General features: G+C 47.2%; 2 protein-coding genes across 3 annotated transcripts in view; both read left to right on the forward strand.

The window, feature by feature from the left end:
• The first annotated feature begins 479 nt into the window (after positions 1-479).
• Positions 480-1,499, forward strand: LOC136124531 (steroid hormone receptor ERR2-like). Its single transcript, XM_065879273.1, is given in 1 exon segment — positions 480-1,499. A coding segment is annotated over 1 exon segment (1,020 nt).
• A 5,964-nt stretch (positions 1,500-7,463) lies between these two features.
• FAM120A (family with sequence similarity 120 member A) overlaps positions 7,464-17,990 on the forward strand; it is a 104,984-nt gene continuing 94,457 nt past the window's right edge. The window contains exon 1 of one of the 2 annotated variants that reach the window (XM_065879272.1): positions 7,464-7,953. In XM_065879272.1, coding sequence (XP_065735344.1) covers positions 7,480-7,953 — 474 coding nt within the window. In that variant the 5' untranslated portion in view covers positions 7,464-7,479. The remainder of the gene's footprint in view (positions 7,954-17,990) is intronic. The other variant, XM_065879271.1, reaches the window with a different exon arrangement.

Consider the following 17,990-nt stretch of genomic DNA (forward strand, 5'->3'; position numbering starts at 1 on the left):
GGTTTTCCACACATCAGTAATTTTTGCATACATGGGTTGGTTCTCTTTGTCTATTAATCATAACTTTTTTTCCCGAAATTTCTTTTTGTAATTTTTATAAAGCCTGGGGCCATGTCCTTTTTAGCATTTTTGTTTATTTTTCAAATTTTTTTTCTTGCTTGTGGGGCAATCTCTTAGTGAAATTAAAAGTTTTCTAGAGAATATCCGCAGACGACCGGTAGCTGGTCTCCAGCTGCGGCTCCTTCATCGAGACCGAGCCGTCTAGCCCGTCCTCGGGCATCGATGCCCTCAGCCACCACAGCCCCAGCAGCTCGTCCGACGCCAGCGGCGGCTTCGGCCTGGCCCTGGGCGCCCACGCCAACGGTCTGGACTCGCCGCCCATGTTCGCGGGCACAGGGCTGGGAGGCACCCCCTGCCGCAAGGGCTACGAGGACTGTGCCGGCGGCATCATGGAGGACTTGGCCACCAAGTGCCAGTACATGCTCAACGCCATTCCCAAGAGCCTGTGCCTCGTGAGCGGGGACATCGCCTCCGGCTACCACTACAGCGTGGCCTCCTGCGAGGCCTGCAAGGCTTTCTTCAAGAGGACCATCCAAGGGAACACTGAGTACAGCTGCCCGGCCACCAACAAGTATGAGATCACCAAATGGAGGCGCAAGTCCTGCCAGGCCTGTCGCTTCATGAAATGCCTCAAAGTGGGGATGCTGAAGGAAGGTGTGCACCTTGCCTGAGCGCGTGGAGGCCGCCAGAAATACAAGTGCCGGCTGGACTCAGAGAGCAGCCGGTACCTGAGCTTACAGATTTCTCCTCCTGCTAAAAAGCCATTGACTAAAATCGTCTCTTACCTGCTGGTGGCTGAGCCAGACAAACTCTACGCCATGCCACCCCCTGGCATGCCAGAGGGTGACATCAAGGCTCTGACCACTCTCTGTGATCTGGCAGACAGGGAGCTCGTGGTCATTATTGGCTGGGCCAAGCACATCCCAGGCTTCTCCAACCTCTCTCTGGGGGACCAGATGAGTCTGCTGCAGAGTGCCTGGATGGAGATCCTCATCCTGGGCAGTGTGCACCGCTCGCTGCCCCATGACGACAAGCTGGTGTACGCTGAGGACTACATCATGGACGAGGAGCGCTCCCGCCTTGCGGGACTGCTGGAGCGCTACCGGGCCATCCTGCAGCTGGTGCACAGCTACAAGAAGCTCAAGGTGAAGGAGGAGATTGTGACGCTCAAGGCCCTGGCCCTGGCCAACTCAGATTCCATGTACATCGAGGATCTGGAGGCGGTCCAGAAGCTGCAGGACCTGCTGCATGAGGCGCTGCAGGACTATGAGCTGAGCCAGCGCCACGAGAAGCCGTGGAGGATGAGCAAGTTGCTGCTGACGCTGCCCCTGCTTCGGCAGACAGCTGCCAAGGCCGTGCAGCACTTCTACAGCCTCAAACTGCAAGGCAAGGTGCCCATGCACAAACTCTTCCTGGAGATGCTGGAGGCCAAGGTCTGATGGCCTGGCCCAAGGACCGACTCCCACCCAAGGACAGACAAACCGACGGGGAGACCTCCACAGCCACCAGCCTCAACATTCAAGTCCTGTATCATGGCCGCGAGCAGTCCCAGAGGAAGGGGCTCCTGGCCTCCTGGCTGTGTGCAGAGCCCTGGGTGCTGTGGGGTAGGGAACGAGGATGGGAGGGCAGGGCGCGGGGCTCATCTGTAACTGGCTTTTTCTTTGTTATGTTTTTCCTCCGCCACAGGCAACGCTGAGGCCTGGGCCAGAGCTGACTCCCCTGAGGCTGGAGACCACCGAGGAAGTGCCCCCTCTCCCTGCCAAATCACCAAGAGGCAGCACTATCGTAACACATTTCCTAACCCCATGCCCGACCCCCCTGTCCTCTGTCCATGGCCTGTGTGGGCAGTGCTTAGCGCCCAGGACTCTGGCATACTCAAGTGGGGTACCTTCTGGAGGTTTCCCTCTCCCAGAGGGCAGTTACTTTCTTGCAGTGGTGCTGCCTACTCTGGGGTTCTGTGGGGCCCCTCAAGAGGCCCTACGCCTTCCACAGTTCAGATGGCTCCCTCCCTCCATCCTTCCTCTAAGCTCCCAGGCCCACTCACCATCAGGAGAGTAGCACCAGAACTCATGCGTTTTCCTGGTGACCCCACCCCTTGGTGCGCCCCCCGCCTGCCTGTCGCCGCGGCCCCAGGGCCTGTCCTCCCCCTCTCTTCCCCAGGAGTCCTGCTGCTATTTCCTGCCCTACCTCAGAGCTCACTCTCACAGTGGGTTCAGCCAGCCAAGACTTCAGGGCCCGTGGGTGGGAATGGTACTGGCTCAGAGAAGAGCAGGGTCCAGGCAACACTCCCCAGCGCTCCCCGTTCTTCTGGCTTCTCCCACTCCCCTGGGGCAGGTCCAGAGCAGGTAGGCCTTGGGAAGTGAGGGAGATGCAGGCCTGACCCCATCTGAGGGCACCCTGGGCACTTAATTCTGGCAGCCCTGGGAGGACCGGGTCAGGATAGGGAGAGGCCCAAACCAATCTTTGCCGAGCACAGAAAGGCCCAGAAGCAGAGATGAGCAGGCGGGGGAACCCTGAAGACAGAGGCTCGGTGGAGGTCACCAGCCTGCCTGATCTTTCCTGGTATCCAGGGGCAGTGGACACCGAAGCCCCCTCCCTTGCATCCCAAGGGCTGGGTGAATCAGCGCCACAGGAAGGGTTGCTCCTGCCATCCTTGGCCTAAGGAGGTGTAGCGTAGCTCCCTGGGTGCACTTAGAAGACCAGCTTTCTGGCAGGACAACTACTCCAGCCCCCCATCAGTCCTCCAGGCTGCTGTGTAAGGTGACTGCCACCCCAGTTCGCCCAGGACCGGTTCTGGCACTGGAAGTCCATTTCCCAGGAAACCCCTCAGTCCTGCCCAAATAGGGACAGTTGGTCACCCATTTCTGTGAGTGGCTATGAAAGTTTGTTCTCACCCACTTGTGGTAGGTCGGGGGCAGCCTTGAACATGCCATCCGGTGCTCACGGGGTTGGCTGAGGGCCGCTCAGAGGATCTCCCGAGGATGAAAGGTTTTGAGCATTATGGAGAAGCTTCTTCCAATCAGCTGCCTTCTAAAGCAAGGATAAGAGCATCCCCCCTGGGGCACATCCCTGGGGAATCCACACACATTCTAACCTGACCTCTTGTCACATGGAGAGGCAGGCAGATCCCACCCACCCGTCGCTAGGACCAGGAGGCCAGGTGCCCTCCGCCACAGCCTCGCAGCTTTCCAAGGGAAGCAGCTACTGCTGGTTCCACCTCTCCACCCTGAGACACCACTCTTTCTGAACTTTTGCTGGGACGTGCTGAGGTCACCCCAGGCAGGAGGGTTGGCTAAATCCTAGCAGCTGCTCTCAGATACCCTCACATAGAAAATGTCAGGGGTTCCAAGAGAATTCACAGACTAGCAAAGTGTGCCCCCCCTCCCTTTTGCCTGTGGGGATGGCCACAGTCACTTGTCAGTCAGCATTGGAATGATCCGGGATGCTTTAGCTCTAGCTTTCTGTGCAGTCTCCAATCTGGGCGGACAGATGCACAGGTGCCTCTAAGGGACCAGGGGTAAAACCCAGGCCTAACTTAGCCACTGGGGGCCATGCCATGAAGTCTGGACTAGGGAGATGGTACGGTGCGAGAACTTGGGGTCTGCTCTGCGGGAGCCTCCCCTAGCCCTTCACTGTGCTGTGTGCTTGAGGAGGTGGGGCAGAGAGTCGCACCTCATCACCCCATTCTCTGTAGCGTCACTGCTCAAGCATGAGGGCCCAAGCTGTGAGCTGCGGCAGGGGCTTGTGCACAAGTGGCCTTTGCAGTCCATCTTTTCTAGAAAAAGCATCTCTGGCTAACAGTGCAACAACTGGTTTGCGGTGGGTGGGTGTTCTGTACACAGGGCAGCTTTGCCTCGCCGGATCACATACTTCTGCAAGTGTCCCGGCATCAGAGCCCCTTTAAAGCAAAGAGGGGGCAGTAGTCCTGATGGCTTGATGCTAATGAGATGGATCCTGCTGCTGCTGCTGCTTTTACACTTAAAAAATGCCAATGGCAACAGGAAATGTATCAGTAATGATGAGAATTCTGTCCAATGGGAAGGGCCCTGGTGTGTACTTGATGGATCTACTGGCATTCAGAGAAAAAGAAGTTTAGGAGCCAACTTCTTAGTTGGAAGTCTAGCTAGCTTTGGGACCTCCCTGGGAAGGGGGGGGCCCTGACTTAGTGGAAGACAGTGGAGCAAGGAGAGTTTAGGACACCCCATCCCCCCAAACAGAGCAAAACTGAAGTTTACCCACAAATCTGCTGTTCCTGGAAAATCTGTAAAGAGGAAATAACCCTGCTCAGTTGTACTCTCATGATACAGGTCATTGAAATGAACCAAGAAATAAAATGAAAAAAATCCAACCATGGGAAAAAAAAAAAAAGTTTTCTCATACGCTCTAAGTGAAATGTCCAAAGATAAAGGTGGTTGCAAATAGGAAAGTCCCCACCCATTAGTTATCACATATTGTGAACCCAAGAAGATATTATAATTTTTATTAAATTTTAAATACAGATGTTTGCTTTTACCTTGATACTTAAAAAATTTAACTTCGACCAACCTCTGAATTTGAAGATTATATAAAATATTTGTCAGCCAAACATCTTGCCAGCCACTAACAATGTTACTCAAAACATACGAGAGTTAGTTTTTTTAATGCGAACACATACTTAAACAGGGAAAGTAAGCATAAATGAATTTATGTTTTATACTTATGAAAATGAATTTTAAGGTTTCAAAAAGTAAGATAACTGATCCATGTTCTCAAGGATAAAGTTTATACAATTATAGGATGTGGAAGTAATAGTTACAAAAGCCAACATTTATTGAGCATTTGCTCTGTCGTAAGCACACAAATTGTATGATTTAATCCTTATAATAATCTGGAAGGTAAATACTATTAATATCCTCATTGTACAGATGATAGAAAGCAGGGTTTTAAAAGTTTAAGTAATTTATGCAAGGGCACAGAGGTAGGACTAGACAAATTTGGTAGTCTGACTCCAGAACCTTAGTCTTCTATACTGTCTTAAGGTGAAAATAAATTTATTCTCAGAACCCCAGACACTGGCACCAAAGCATCTAAAATGTTAAAAGCAAGCACATTTAAAAGAAATAAAAACAGTACATAGCAAAAGTAAATATGGAATGCAATGCTATAAATTAAATTACAATGAGTGATTAAAATTACTACTCCTAATCTTGTGAACCTACAGTGGATTATAGAAGGAAATTTGAATATTTGTGGTGTCAGTATTTAACGTGGCTTTAAATGGCTAAATAACATAATCCTGGCTTCATCTCTAATTTTGTGTATGAGTAAGTGGCTTAACTTGCCAAAGTCTGTTTTTTAAAAATTAAACATACTTATCAAAATACCAAGAGCATTTTACTTATGTGTATATCATACTGGCCTATATTTGAGGTCAAGTTATAAGAAATGGAAAAATTCAACTTGCCTTTTCGGGGACAGAGAGTATGGATGCTTCTTGGAACCTACATGGGTACAGGCTCCATCTGCTCTGCACCTGCTGTTGGGGCCTGCTCCTCTACAGAGGTTTCTCCAGAAAAAAGAACAGACAGGAGGATTGGAGGTAAGTAAAAACACCACTTCCAAACTTCAAAGAGTTCTGAGTTTTTAAATGCTTCATTCTGTAAGACAATGTTTTAAAAACCATTTTATTGAAGCATAATACACTTATAGTATTAACCTCATTTAAAAAGCAATTACTGCTGAGCTCTGGGACAGAAGTCATGAAAGGATCTCCTTCCAGAAGATGCTACTACAGCAGGAAGGATTTAAATCATTTTCCTTAGGAGGGGTTGCACAGCCTCAGGAAAGCGAGAGTTAGGGAAGATAGGCATTCTACAGTTGGAACTAAATAGAAAGGAGGCATTTCACATGCTGTAACAGATCTGTTTTTAAAGTCTCTTCGGTGATTATCTGACACTAAGGCTACTTGTATACTACATTATAGATTGTCAGTTCAGTGTCTGGGCCATGAAATCTGTTACTGGTGTGAAAATGAAAAAGGGGAGCCCGAGGCTCCTTCAGACAGTGAAACCACTTTGAGTGGGTTGAGTCAGATCTGCCTGTAAGGGAACCCTGCTACCTAAAAGGGGGCTCCAGTGAGGGTCCCGGCTCACACCACCCTATTTCTCCCAGAAAAGCAGTAAACCCAGGGGGCAGTGGGGTCAATCTGCCACCTTTCCAACTTCCTCAGAATTACGACTCCACTCCTTGTGAACAACCAAGTCTGGAGAGTTATTTCCCAAGTTAATTAAAGATACTAACGCGATTAAGGTTGAGAGAGCAGGTGATCATTTCTCGAACTCGGTAACTACACTTGGGGACACAGCGCAGAGACTTATTCCTTTCTCCATTGGGGACAGTGGCTTCTACTCCCTCCTCCCTCCCAGATGCACCCAACTTCCAGTTCCTGATCAGCCTGCCCACTTTCCCTCTGCAGCCACCCCGGCCAGGGCACTGGTCCCACCTCGGGATGACTGGTCCCCCCGGGACGAGGACGGGACCTCTTTGGGGTGACCAGACCCCAGGGATTAGGGCTCCTCAGGGTACTGGGATAGGAAGGGGCCTCCTCTGACCGGTCCTTGGGGACGAGACAGGGCCTCCTCGGAATGACTGGACCCGGGGACTAAGATGGGGCTTCCTTAGGGTGACCAACGACGGGACGGGGCCTTCTCGGGGTGACCGGCTTCCAGGATGAGGCCTCTTCAGGGTGACCAGATCCCGAGGACCGAACGCGGACTCCTCGGGGTGACCGCCTCCGAGCGGGTACGGGGAGAGGGCTGCCTGACCGGCTTCCGGGTATAAGGCCGTCTCGGGGTGACCAGATCCTGGAGCCGGGGATGTGGCCTCCTCGGGTGACCAGCTCTGGGAGACCAGGAAGGGGACGAGATGAGGCCACCGCTCTGGGACCTCCCGGGAGCTCGCGCAGGCCCAGCGGCGCCGCTTGGGCCCGGCGCCTCCTTCCCTGGACTGGACCTCGCGGACTCTCCCCGGTCTGTCCTCCTCGGTCTGGGACTGGGGTTCAGGTTCGGAGTCCTGGCCCTCAGTATACCGACCGCTCAGTCCGGGGTACGGGCAGCTCAGCCGCGGCACCGCCTCTTCCGCCCCTTCCGCCGGCCCACGTAAGTCAGCTGGCATCGCCCCGCCCCTCCGCCGCCGCCCGCCCGCCCGCGCGAGGCCGCCTCAGCCTGGCCTGGGCCTGGAGCGGCGCACGGCGCAGGTCCCTCCCCGCCATGGCCCTGGGAGGCGGTAGCACATGGCGGCAGCAGCGGCCATGAGCGCGCCCGCGGCCCGGCCCGGCCCCCCCTAGAGCCCGCCGCCCCGGCCCAGGCCAGCGCCACGGCCCCGCCGCCCCCGGCCCCGCCGCCCCGCCGCCCCGCGCCCGCCGCCGCCGCCGCCGCCGCCATGGGCGTGCAGGGCTTCCAGGACTACATCGAGAAGCACTGCCCGAGCGCCGTGGTGCCGGTGGAGCTGCAGAAGCTGGCCCGGGGCAGCCTGGTGGGCGGCGGGCGGCAGCGGCCCCCGCACACGCCGCTGCGCCTGCTGGTGGACGCCGACAACTGCCTGCATCGCCTCTACGGCGGCTTCTACACCGACTGGGTGAGCGGCGGCCAGTGGAACCACATGCTCGGCTACCTGGCCGCGCTAGCCAAGGCCTGCTTCGGCGGCAACATCGAGCTCTTCGTCTTTTTCAACGGCGCGCTCGAGAAGGCGCGGCTGCACGAGTGGGTCAAGCGGCAGGGCAACGAGCGCCAGACGGCGCAGCAGATCGTCAGCCATGTCCAGAACAAGGGCACCCCGCCGCCCAAGGTCTGGTTCCTGCCACCCGTCTGCATGGCGCACTGCATCCGCCTGGCGCTCATCCGCTTCCACGTCAAGGTGCGGCCCGCCGGGCGGGCAGGCTGGCTGGGGTCCGCGTGGGCCTGGGGGCCGGGGGCGGGGTTGGAGGCCGGGGCTGGGCTGGGGTCTGCGTGGGCGTGGGGCCGGAGTCGCTTGAATTCAGAGTCAGGGTGGGTCGGGATCTGGAGTCCGAGGTCGGGGTTGGACTGGAGTTTGGGGTAACAGAGAAGGAGCGGGCCAGAGGTCTGGGCCTGATTCGGGGTCTGGGGTGCGGGCTTGGGCCGGGGTTGGGGTCTGGGGTCCGAGCGGGTCGGGATCTGAAGTTGGAGCTGGGCAGGGTTCGGGGTCTGGTCCGGGAGACTGCAGGCGCCTCTCCCCTCCCGGTCTGAACTGCTGCAAAATGGACGCGCGGCCTGGAGCCCGGCCGGCGGCTGCGAGTGCCCGGGGTCTGGGGACTTCGGCTGCTCCAGGCCGTCCGAGAACCTTAAGACCAGCGGATAGCTGCAGGCTTGGAGGGTGCAGTGCCACCATCGCTGAGATCCGGAGTATTCCTCCACTCTTTGAAGCAGGTAGATTACTAACCTGAACTTTTATGAGACGCTGGTTTTCCTTTAGCAGGGCTTGAACAGCAACAGGTTTTTTGGGGGAGCAAGTGGGCTAGATGGCGACAGAAAGGGGTCTCCAGCCACTGAGGGTGGATGGAAGGTCTGCCTACTGCTGTCACCCCGGCTCAGCTGGGGGCAGTGACCTGGGCAAGGCCTGTGGAGTTAGCCTCTTCTTGAGAACGCAGGGCTGGGTCCAGGTTCCCTGGAAGATGACAATTTTTAGAGAAATTGTCGGATTTTCGTGTGTGTTAGATTTCAAAGAATCATAAATTTTGACATGCTGAAATTTTGTCAGTTCTGTGACTTAGAGTCTACGTGAAAAGGTCTTTGGTTCTGTGTATCTGAAGTGAAGAGAGTAGTTCAGAGTCAGGGCAAAGAGAATGTGAATCAGAGTTTCCAGGATTTATTTCTCTCTGCACAGTGAGGACTCTACCACTTTGGGCTGTGCACTCAGGTAATCAGAGCTTTGACTGTCCGGCATTCTGCTGTCCTTTTGGCAGAGGTCTCCTTCCTGAACCCAGGCCAAGGAGTGCTTGAGGACCTAGCAGCCACGGCAGAGATAACATGCAAATCAATGACCCTTGACTTGAGTTTTGATTGCTTCCTTTTTGATTGTTCTTTGTTTAAAATTTTTAGGGAGGCCGTTTTGGTTTTCTGACTTTTGCCACTCTGCCTTCCAACGTGTTTGTCATTCCTTTATTTCTGCTTGAAACTGTGCTTGTTCCCAAAGTTTGTGAAATTCAAACTTCCTGATTGCTCTTGCCTGTGCTGAGATGGTGGTGGTTAAGCCTAAAGTGATAGCGGAAGTCCCACCCCGATCCTGTTGCAATTGGCGACAGGGTTTCTAAGTGTGCGGGTCGAGGCTGCTGGAAGAGCGGCGATTGGTCTGTGAGTATGGCAGAGACCTAGCCTGCGTCCCTGGGGAAGTTCGGCTGAGAGCCAGGGACTGCTGCTGGCATTTTCTGCCCTGGAGCCTGGGCTCTCTGAGAAGTAAGACAGTGCCGACTCCCAGGTGTGATCCACCTCCAGAAGATGCCCTGAGTGTTAACAGTTTTATCTTGTTCAGAGATGGAAACTACTACTGGAAAGACAATGAGCTTTCTAGTCAAGTGGCTTTCAAAGGAACACCGTAAATTTTACTTAGGATTGGAGTCAGTGTTTGTACACAGTCACTGTATCTTTTGAAAGAACTGCTAAATTCTTTTTTAATTGTAAAATTTCTTGGTATTTATCTTTGTGCCCCTGTAAATGTCTCACTTACCTGCTGGATGCCCAGAATTTTGACCAATGTGTAAGTTAGTAAGAAAGTAGATTTAAGATCATTTTTTCCACTTAGGTTTCTGCACTCAAGATATAATTGAGTCTATAATTATTTTGCTTTAGATAAGCTTTTAACTCCTGATATAGAACCACAATATAGTGTTAATTTTACAGTTTAATATAGTAAAGACTCAATTCCTTGGTGGACACTTAACTGGCAGCCTCACCTTTTTGGAAAATGCCTAAGAAATCTAGCTACTAAAAATTTCTCAGCAGCCAAATGAGAGGTCAGGAAGCTTTGGTATAGTGACCCAAAAAGGAAAAAAAAAGCTTTCTGTTTCCTCCTTGAAGAATCAACTTCTCTCCCTTGTAGACTGCCCTCTCCTTTTCAGATGTAATTCTGATAAGCTTAGTTATCTATTTCTAAACTTAGCTTGAGAAAAGGGTGCAGAGGAAAGTCTGCCAGGCAGGCGCACCATTAATAGAAGGAAGTGACACTTCACAAGGGAGAAGATAGAAAAAGCTATAAAAAACACACATAATTCTGGGGCTTCCTTAGAAAAAAGAAAACAACCCTATGTACTTCAGTAGCCCCTGAGGGCAGTATGGTTTACTCTATGAGGATGATTTTGAGCCAGAAAAATTTATGTTCAGCATTCTCTAAGGGAGTGAAGGGAGTGTACTGTTTTTTAAAAATGCCCATCAAATGGTTAAGTGAATTAAAACCATGATGGCATATCACTACATACTTGTTAGAATGGCTAAAATAAATAATTCTGGCAATGCCAAGTGCTGGCAAGAATGCTGAGCAATTGGAATCATCCCACATGGCTGGTGGGAATGCAAGATGGCACGCCACCCTAAAAAACAGCTCCCTTAGTTTATTATAAAATGCATTTACCATGTGGTCCAGCAGTTGTACTCCTGGGTATTTTCCTAATGAAACTATTATTCACACAAAAACTGAACTTGAATGTTCATAGCAGTTTTATTCATAATAGCCAAAACTGGAAACAACCAAAATATCCTTTAATAGGTGAATAGTTAAGCTATGGTACTGTGCAATACTACTTAGCAATAAAAAGGGAGAAACTACTGATACATACAACTTGGATGAGTCTTTATAGCTTCATACTGAGTGAAAGAAGCCAGGCTCAAAAGGTATGGTTCTATTTATATGACATTCTCTTGAAGATAAGGCTGTAGTGATGGGGACCCAATGAGTGGTTGCCTGAGGGTGTGAATATAAAGGGACAGCAGGAGGGAGCTTTTTGGGGTGATGTAACCTGATGGTAGTGGTGGTAGCATTTTTTTTTTTTTTTTTTTTGTGGTACACGGGCCTCTCACTGTTGTGGTCCCTCCCGTTGCGGACCATAGGCTCTGGATGCGCAGGCTCAGCGGCCATGGCTCACGGACCCAGCCGTTCCTCGGCATGTGGGATCTTCCCGGACCGGGGCACGAACCCGTGTCCCCTGCATCGGCAGGCAGACTCTTAACCACTGCGCCACCAGGGAAGCCCTGGTAGCATGTTTTAAAATCATAGAACTGTACATCAAAAGTAAATAAAAGTTAATTTTACTGTATGATATTTGTATTTTTTTTTAAGGTTAAATAAAAATTGGCAAAGGAATTGATGCAAACATCTCACTATATATAATGTTGGGCATATGAGGCATTTTTCTTACAAAAATCTACCATCGTATTGGCCGTCTCCAGGGTTCTGCAAACTGGCAGAAAGTCTTAATTTCCCGTCAGCTTTGCTTAGAGAAATCTTCTTTGGCTTAGAAGAGTATGTCTTTGCTAAAGTAATAATTGCATTTCTTTAACCATTAGAAGTTGGCCCACACATCAGCTAATTTTGTTCAGGTCATTAAACTGCCCAGCCTGAACTTGGCTTCTGTTAGTTACTAGGAGCATTTCCTCTTGTGTGCCTTGAGTCATCATAACCTTTGAAACTTGGTGAGGACTGATGTTGATTTTAAAATCTTGGTGGCATTAGATGCCTGGAGCTTTACTAAATGTTTCTGCCTCAAGACTTGTGGTGTTGGTGTGCAGGTTTATAATGAAGTCCTTGAAATTTTATCCTGAATCGGTACTCTGGGGTATTTACTCAGATCTTACATAAAGCAGAGCTCCTGTTTTAAGTCACTGGAAGAATGTGAGATTAGGCTGTGGCCTGAGATCTTGGGATGATGATCTCTTTCTTTGTATACTTTGTAGGGTGCCAGTCCCATGCTAGGTCATCTCTCACAGTGCTGTCTCACTTAGCCCTCAGTGTTTTGTTAATGTGGGAAGAAACGGGATTGCGATTGCTGATTGAGCAACGTCTGGGGACGAGTAACCAGTAACCTCTTCAAGAGGGAAGTGGTGTGCTGAAGTCAAAGTTCAGTTTCATTGTGTAAGAATGCTGTGGGGTGTGCCTACCTGCAGTTCACTCTCAGGTCAGATCTGATAGCAAAACGCCTCTGCTGCTTTTTCCAGGCAGCACAGTTTCTATCCAAGAGACACTGAAAACTAGCAATATACTGTTATTCTTAAAGATCTCTAATTGATCAGGGAATACTTACAATTCAGAATTGACCACATTATAACTCAAACCAGCCATACATTTAAAATACTTATTTAAAAATATTTATTTTCTTCAAGTGTACCAGTTTTGTGACTGGCTTATTTCTCTTAGCCATAATGTCTTCAAGGTTCATCCATATTGTAATGTTGTGTCAGAATTTCCTTCCCTTATAAGGCTGAAAAATACTCTATTCTGTGGATGGACCACATTTCGTTTATGGATTCTTGGGTTGCTTCCCCCTTTGGCTGTTGTGACTAATGAATAGTGCTGCTGTGAATATGGGTGTACAAAAATCTGTTGGGAGTCCCCGCTTTCAGTTCATTGGGGTATGTACCCAGGAGTGGAATTGCTGGATCATTTGGTAATTTTATATTTAATTTCTCAAGGAATCACCGTACTATTTTCCACAGCAGCTGCCTATGTATATTTTATATTATATATCATATGTTATCAAAATAGTTTTAGTTTTTAACATTAATGCGATCACTACATTATTCAGCAGTTTGTTTTTTTATAAGTATGTACAAAATCTTTTCATGTCTGTACTTACAGTTCTAATTCTTTTTAATGCCTGCATAGTGTATGATTTATCTATCCCCTACAAATGGTATGCACGCACAAACTTGGTAGATTGAAGAGTGTGCACATTTTAAAAGCCTTACAAGACTATAGAGCCAACATTGCCAGACCTTCAGATTTTTCGGGAAAGTCAGAAATCCAGATTTTTATTTGAAATTATTCCATTTAAAAAACACCTTTAAGCCAAGGAAAATGGACTCCGGGCTAGATTCAGATCTTGAGCCACCAATTTGTGACTTCAGCACTGATACTTATCAACAATTATCACCCATTTTTTAGGTTTAAAGTTAGACTTACCAAAGCCCATTGCCTCCTCCCTTCAACATTGCATTGTTGAAGCCTTTTTGATTATCAAAGCACTTCCATTTCCTGGAGTTACTGAAATATGACTTTCCATAAATGCCATAATTCTGTGGACCTTTTCTGTTATATACTCTTATTATTACCTCTTTTGAGGTTAATACTATGCACATATTCTTTCAACATCTGACAGTTTCCAGTGCACCCTTTTACTGTTCTCAAAGACTTGAGCAGCTGGTTTTATGTACTTAGAGATTACTTCTCCAATATCCCATTCAACACACAAACTGACTGTTCTCTCTAATCTGACCTCAGATTAGTCACCTCTAGTGACTATTGTAATTTCACTTTAGCTACCCTAGGGTTTGTGTCCTATAATTAGCAGGAAGAATGATACCACCTTTAAGACTTCAAACTGCATGTCCCCCCTAGAGCCTGACTTTTACTGATACACCCTTCATTCTCCTTTCACTTTCCACAATTGTCTCTTCTCCCAGTCTGTTCTGATTTCACTTTTAGCCCTAACTGGTTTGAGCCTGATGGTCACCTATTTCAAAGTTACACTTACCACCCTGGAGTCATCTTTGGCATTTTTATCATTCCATCCTGCCAGTCCCTGCAATATGACACATCAGTTCTAGCCCAGCGGTCTCTTACTTACACTTCTGTTCCTCATTTCTAGTATTCCCGACATGTGAACTCACCAAGTTTACCGAAAAGGTCTGGTGGGTTGTGAAACCAAATTATTGGGTGTTTATCAGCATTTAGAAAAATTCACACAGAATAAAATAGAATAAAAAGGAGAATGCAAGACATGTATTAAGGGTGAATACCATTATATTAAACTGTGTCTTACTGTGGATAGTAGTCAGAATTGCCTCTGGATCTGACCAGGCCCCCGTGCCTAGTATCAACAGTGGAACTCATCTTGCACACAATGTCAGAGCACCCTGCAGGGTCCTCAGGTGAGTCATTCTCCTGGCAACGACTGTCAACAAAACCATTAATCCAAACTCCTTATTCAGGCTTTTAGACCCTCCTGCAATCCGAATCCATTCTACCTTCCTTAGTTTCAGAATTCTTCTGTTATACTTTTAAAATGCTCCCAACCAGACTGTTTACTGTTTCCCCAAGAAATGTCCATTTCCCAACTCTACTGATGTCTCCCTCTGTCTACCCCACTTTCGCTTGCCAGAATTTTGGTTCTACCTCAAAGCCCATCTCAAAAGCTTTATTGTAGCTACCTTCATATGTATCTCCCCCACTAACTCTAAGCTACTTGAGGCCAGGGACTAATTTTACTCCTCCTGTATTTCCTATGTTTAGTATAGGCATTCAACTTTTTAATCATATATTTACTTTGTTCTATTTATATAGGCAATTAAATTATTTTCTTTCAACACCTGGGTCAATGGCCATTAAGTACGATTTATTTTCTTTAAATTTCTTATTCTCTCTTCTCTGGTTTCCAGTGATGATTCATTCTCCCTTTAGCAAACATTGAGTGCCTGCTATTGGCCAGGTGTGGAGGAGTGAATATAACAGAAAAGAATGGAATCGTTTAAGGAGTTTACTCTAGTGGAAGCGGGGCTGGGGGTGGGGGCTTGTTTACATCATTTTCCCATGTCAACGTTTGGAACTTTCTTTGATGCCACAGGACAATCTATTTAGTCACTGAAGAGCAGTGATTCTCAACAGGGGCTAGAGGGCTGGTGATTTTGTCAAGGTCTAGAGACATTTTTGATTGTCACAGATGAGGGCATACTGGCTGCAGGCATCTAGAGGCAGGGGCCAGGGATGCTGCTAAACATTCTACAATGCACAGGACAGCCCCACAGTAAAGAATTATCCATTCCCAAATATCACCAGTGCCAAGGCTAGGAAATCCTGATGTGAACAAGTCAAAGAATTCTAAGCTTTGGGCCTTAGTAAAGCCATATAAATGTTTGAAATAGAGATTTCTAAGTATACCAGGGAGATAAGTAAAAAAAGAGAATATAGCTTAGTTTTCTAAATAAGATACGTACATACACACACCTTCTCTCTTATATATTTCTAGACCCACGTTGCTCTTCATTTTGTTTTATACAATTAGAATTTATACAATGGAAAGAAATTAATTAAAACATACTATACATTCCAGCCTTAGTAAGAAATTGACCGTAGGAATAAATACCATGTAATATGAAGAGGAGTTCCTTTTTTTTTAAAATTGGGATATAGTGGACATATAGCATTATATTAGCTTCAGCTGTACAGCATAATGATTCAATATATGTATATATTATGAAATGATCACCACATTAAGTCTAGTTAACATCCATCACCATACATAGTTATACTTTTTTTTCTTATGAGAATTTTTAAGCTCTCTCTTAGCAACTTTCAAATATACAATACAGTGTTAACTACACTCTCCATGCTGTACATTACATCCACATGACTTATTTATTTTATACAGATGACCCTTGAACGACACGTGTTTTAGCAGTGTGGGTCCACTTATATGTGGATTTTTGTCAATAGTAAATATTACAATCTGTGGTTGGTTGAGTCCATGGATGCAGAACCGTGGATGGAGGACTAACTGTAAATTTATACACAGATTTTTGACTGCGTGGAGGGTTGGTTTGCCTAAACACCTCCCTCCCCATTGTTTGGGGGTCAACTGTAACTGGAAGTTTGTACATTTAGACTTCACCCATTTTTTCCACCCCCACCTTAAAGAAGCAATACTTTAGAATTGAAAAATTAGATTTATTTTCCAATGGATTTATAGACAAAGTTTTATAAATAGAACAATTAGATGTAAGTGAATCAGAGTTCAGATAGAAATATTCTAAAATTCTCCAAATGTCTCTATATAGCTGGAATTAGTTTTTACTTATGTTTATGTTTTCTCTAGCAAGTAAGTCCTATGATGGATGACCACCTCTTAGAACATTATGTTATCCATCTCTTAGAACATTGGCATGTAGTACGTGTTCAAAATATATTTGAGAAATGGACAAATAAATCAATTCCAGACTCACCAGTTAGTCACCTTGTGCAAGGCAGTGATGGCAGAAAGATGGTAGAAAGTTTGTGTTCAAACCCAGAGTCTAGTCAATTCCACAGATAAGTAGTCTCAGTTTGGCCACCTGGCACAGAGGCTTTATCTTTGATTAAGCCCTTTATGCTTCTTAATTTAGGAGCTGTGCTGAAGACATCAAAGGGGTGACTGCTTAGGGAAATTGGCTTCACTTAGCCATCTTTTTTTTTTCTCCCTTGTTATACCTGGCTCTATCAAACATTGTTTCTAGGTAGTTTAGGGCCAGTATAGAGTTGAACTTGGCACACTGATTTATCTGCAAAGGTGATGGTAAATCTACAGTAATTAAGGATCTGTGATCTAGAAACGTGATTCTTTTGTACCCCGGTTACTTGGTATTTCCCGCTTGTCTCTAGAATAAATTTATTTCTTTGGAAAAACTGAAACTACCCTGTTGGTATTTTGCCAGTTAGTGTAGGAAAGTATACTGGAAGGAGTATTACTGGAGGATTGAGTTTTCATAGGTCTGGAGTGTATTGTTCATCTTCATGGGCAGGAGTGCCAGCCAGTCCAGACTGGGAGGGCCTCCCTGGACCGCTTGGATGAGCACAGGCACCATGGTTTTTCAATCTCCTGTACCTATGTGAGCCATTAAATATTTCAATAAAGAATTTGCACGTGTCACCATTTTGAAATAAATTGCATCAATCTGAGATTCATTTTTCTAAATTCCAAAAGTTAAATTTTGATGTATTTTGGAATTGGATTTTTAAAAAGAATACTATTGCTTGGAGTTAGCTGAATCATTAGGAGATTAATATAGTAGGCTGAGTAGACACTGAATACAAATAATGTTGGTGTTTCAACACTCCTTTTCTCTTTTAAATTAATTTTTATTGGAGTATGGTTGCTTTACAATGTTGTGTTAGCCTCCACTGCACAACAAAATGAATCAGCCAAACACATACAGATATCCCCTCCCTTTTGGACTTCACTCCCATTTAGGTTACCACTGTGCACTAGGTGAGTTCCCTGTGCTATATAGCATGTTCCTATCAGTTGTCCATTTTATCCATAGTATCAATAATGTATATGTGTCAGTCCCAGTCTCCCAATTCCTCCCACCCCACCCCTTTCCCCCTTGGTTCAATATTCCTTTTTTTTTTTTGCGGTACGCGGGCCTCTCAGTATTGTGGCCTCTTCCGTTGTGGAGCACAGGCTCTGGACGTGCAGGCTCAGCAGCCATGGCTCACGGGCCTAGCCGCGCTCCACGGCATGTGGGATCTTCCCGGACCGGGGCACGAACCCGTGTCCCCTGCATTGTCAGGCGGACTCTCAACCACTGCGCCACCAGGGAAGCCCTCAACATTCCTTTTATTATTTTTATTTTAAAAATGTATGAAGTTTAACTTGCATTTCTTTTAGGACATTCACTCTCTTATTTAATTTTTTAACAGAGAAAGAAAACAGTTTTATTATTGAATAAGCATTGAAACAGATTGCAGTTGCATCACAGGCAACCTGCTAAAGAGATTGCAAAGAAGAAATCTCACCCTTTTATGTAGGCTGGCAGATATAATACATTACATATATGCTAATGTCATTATCCAAAGGAAAAATAAAACTTCTGTTTTGACAAGGAGGAAGTTATATCTTGGAGCTAAGTGCCTAGGATTTCTGAGAAAACAGGGAGATGGGGTGCCACCCTCTTATTATAATTTTTATCTTTATT

This window comes from Phocoena phocoena, chromosome 6 (genome assembly GCF_963924675.1).
Source record: "Phocoena phocoena chromosome 6, mPhoPho1.1, whole genome shotgun sequence".
Classification (NCBI taxonomy): Eukaryota; Metazoa; Chordata; class Mammalia; order Artiodactyla; family Phocoenidae; genus Phocoena; species Phocoena phocoena.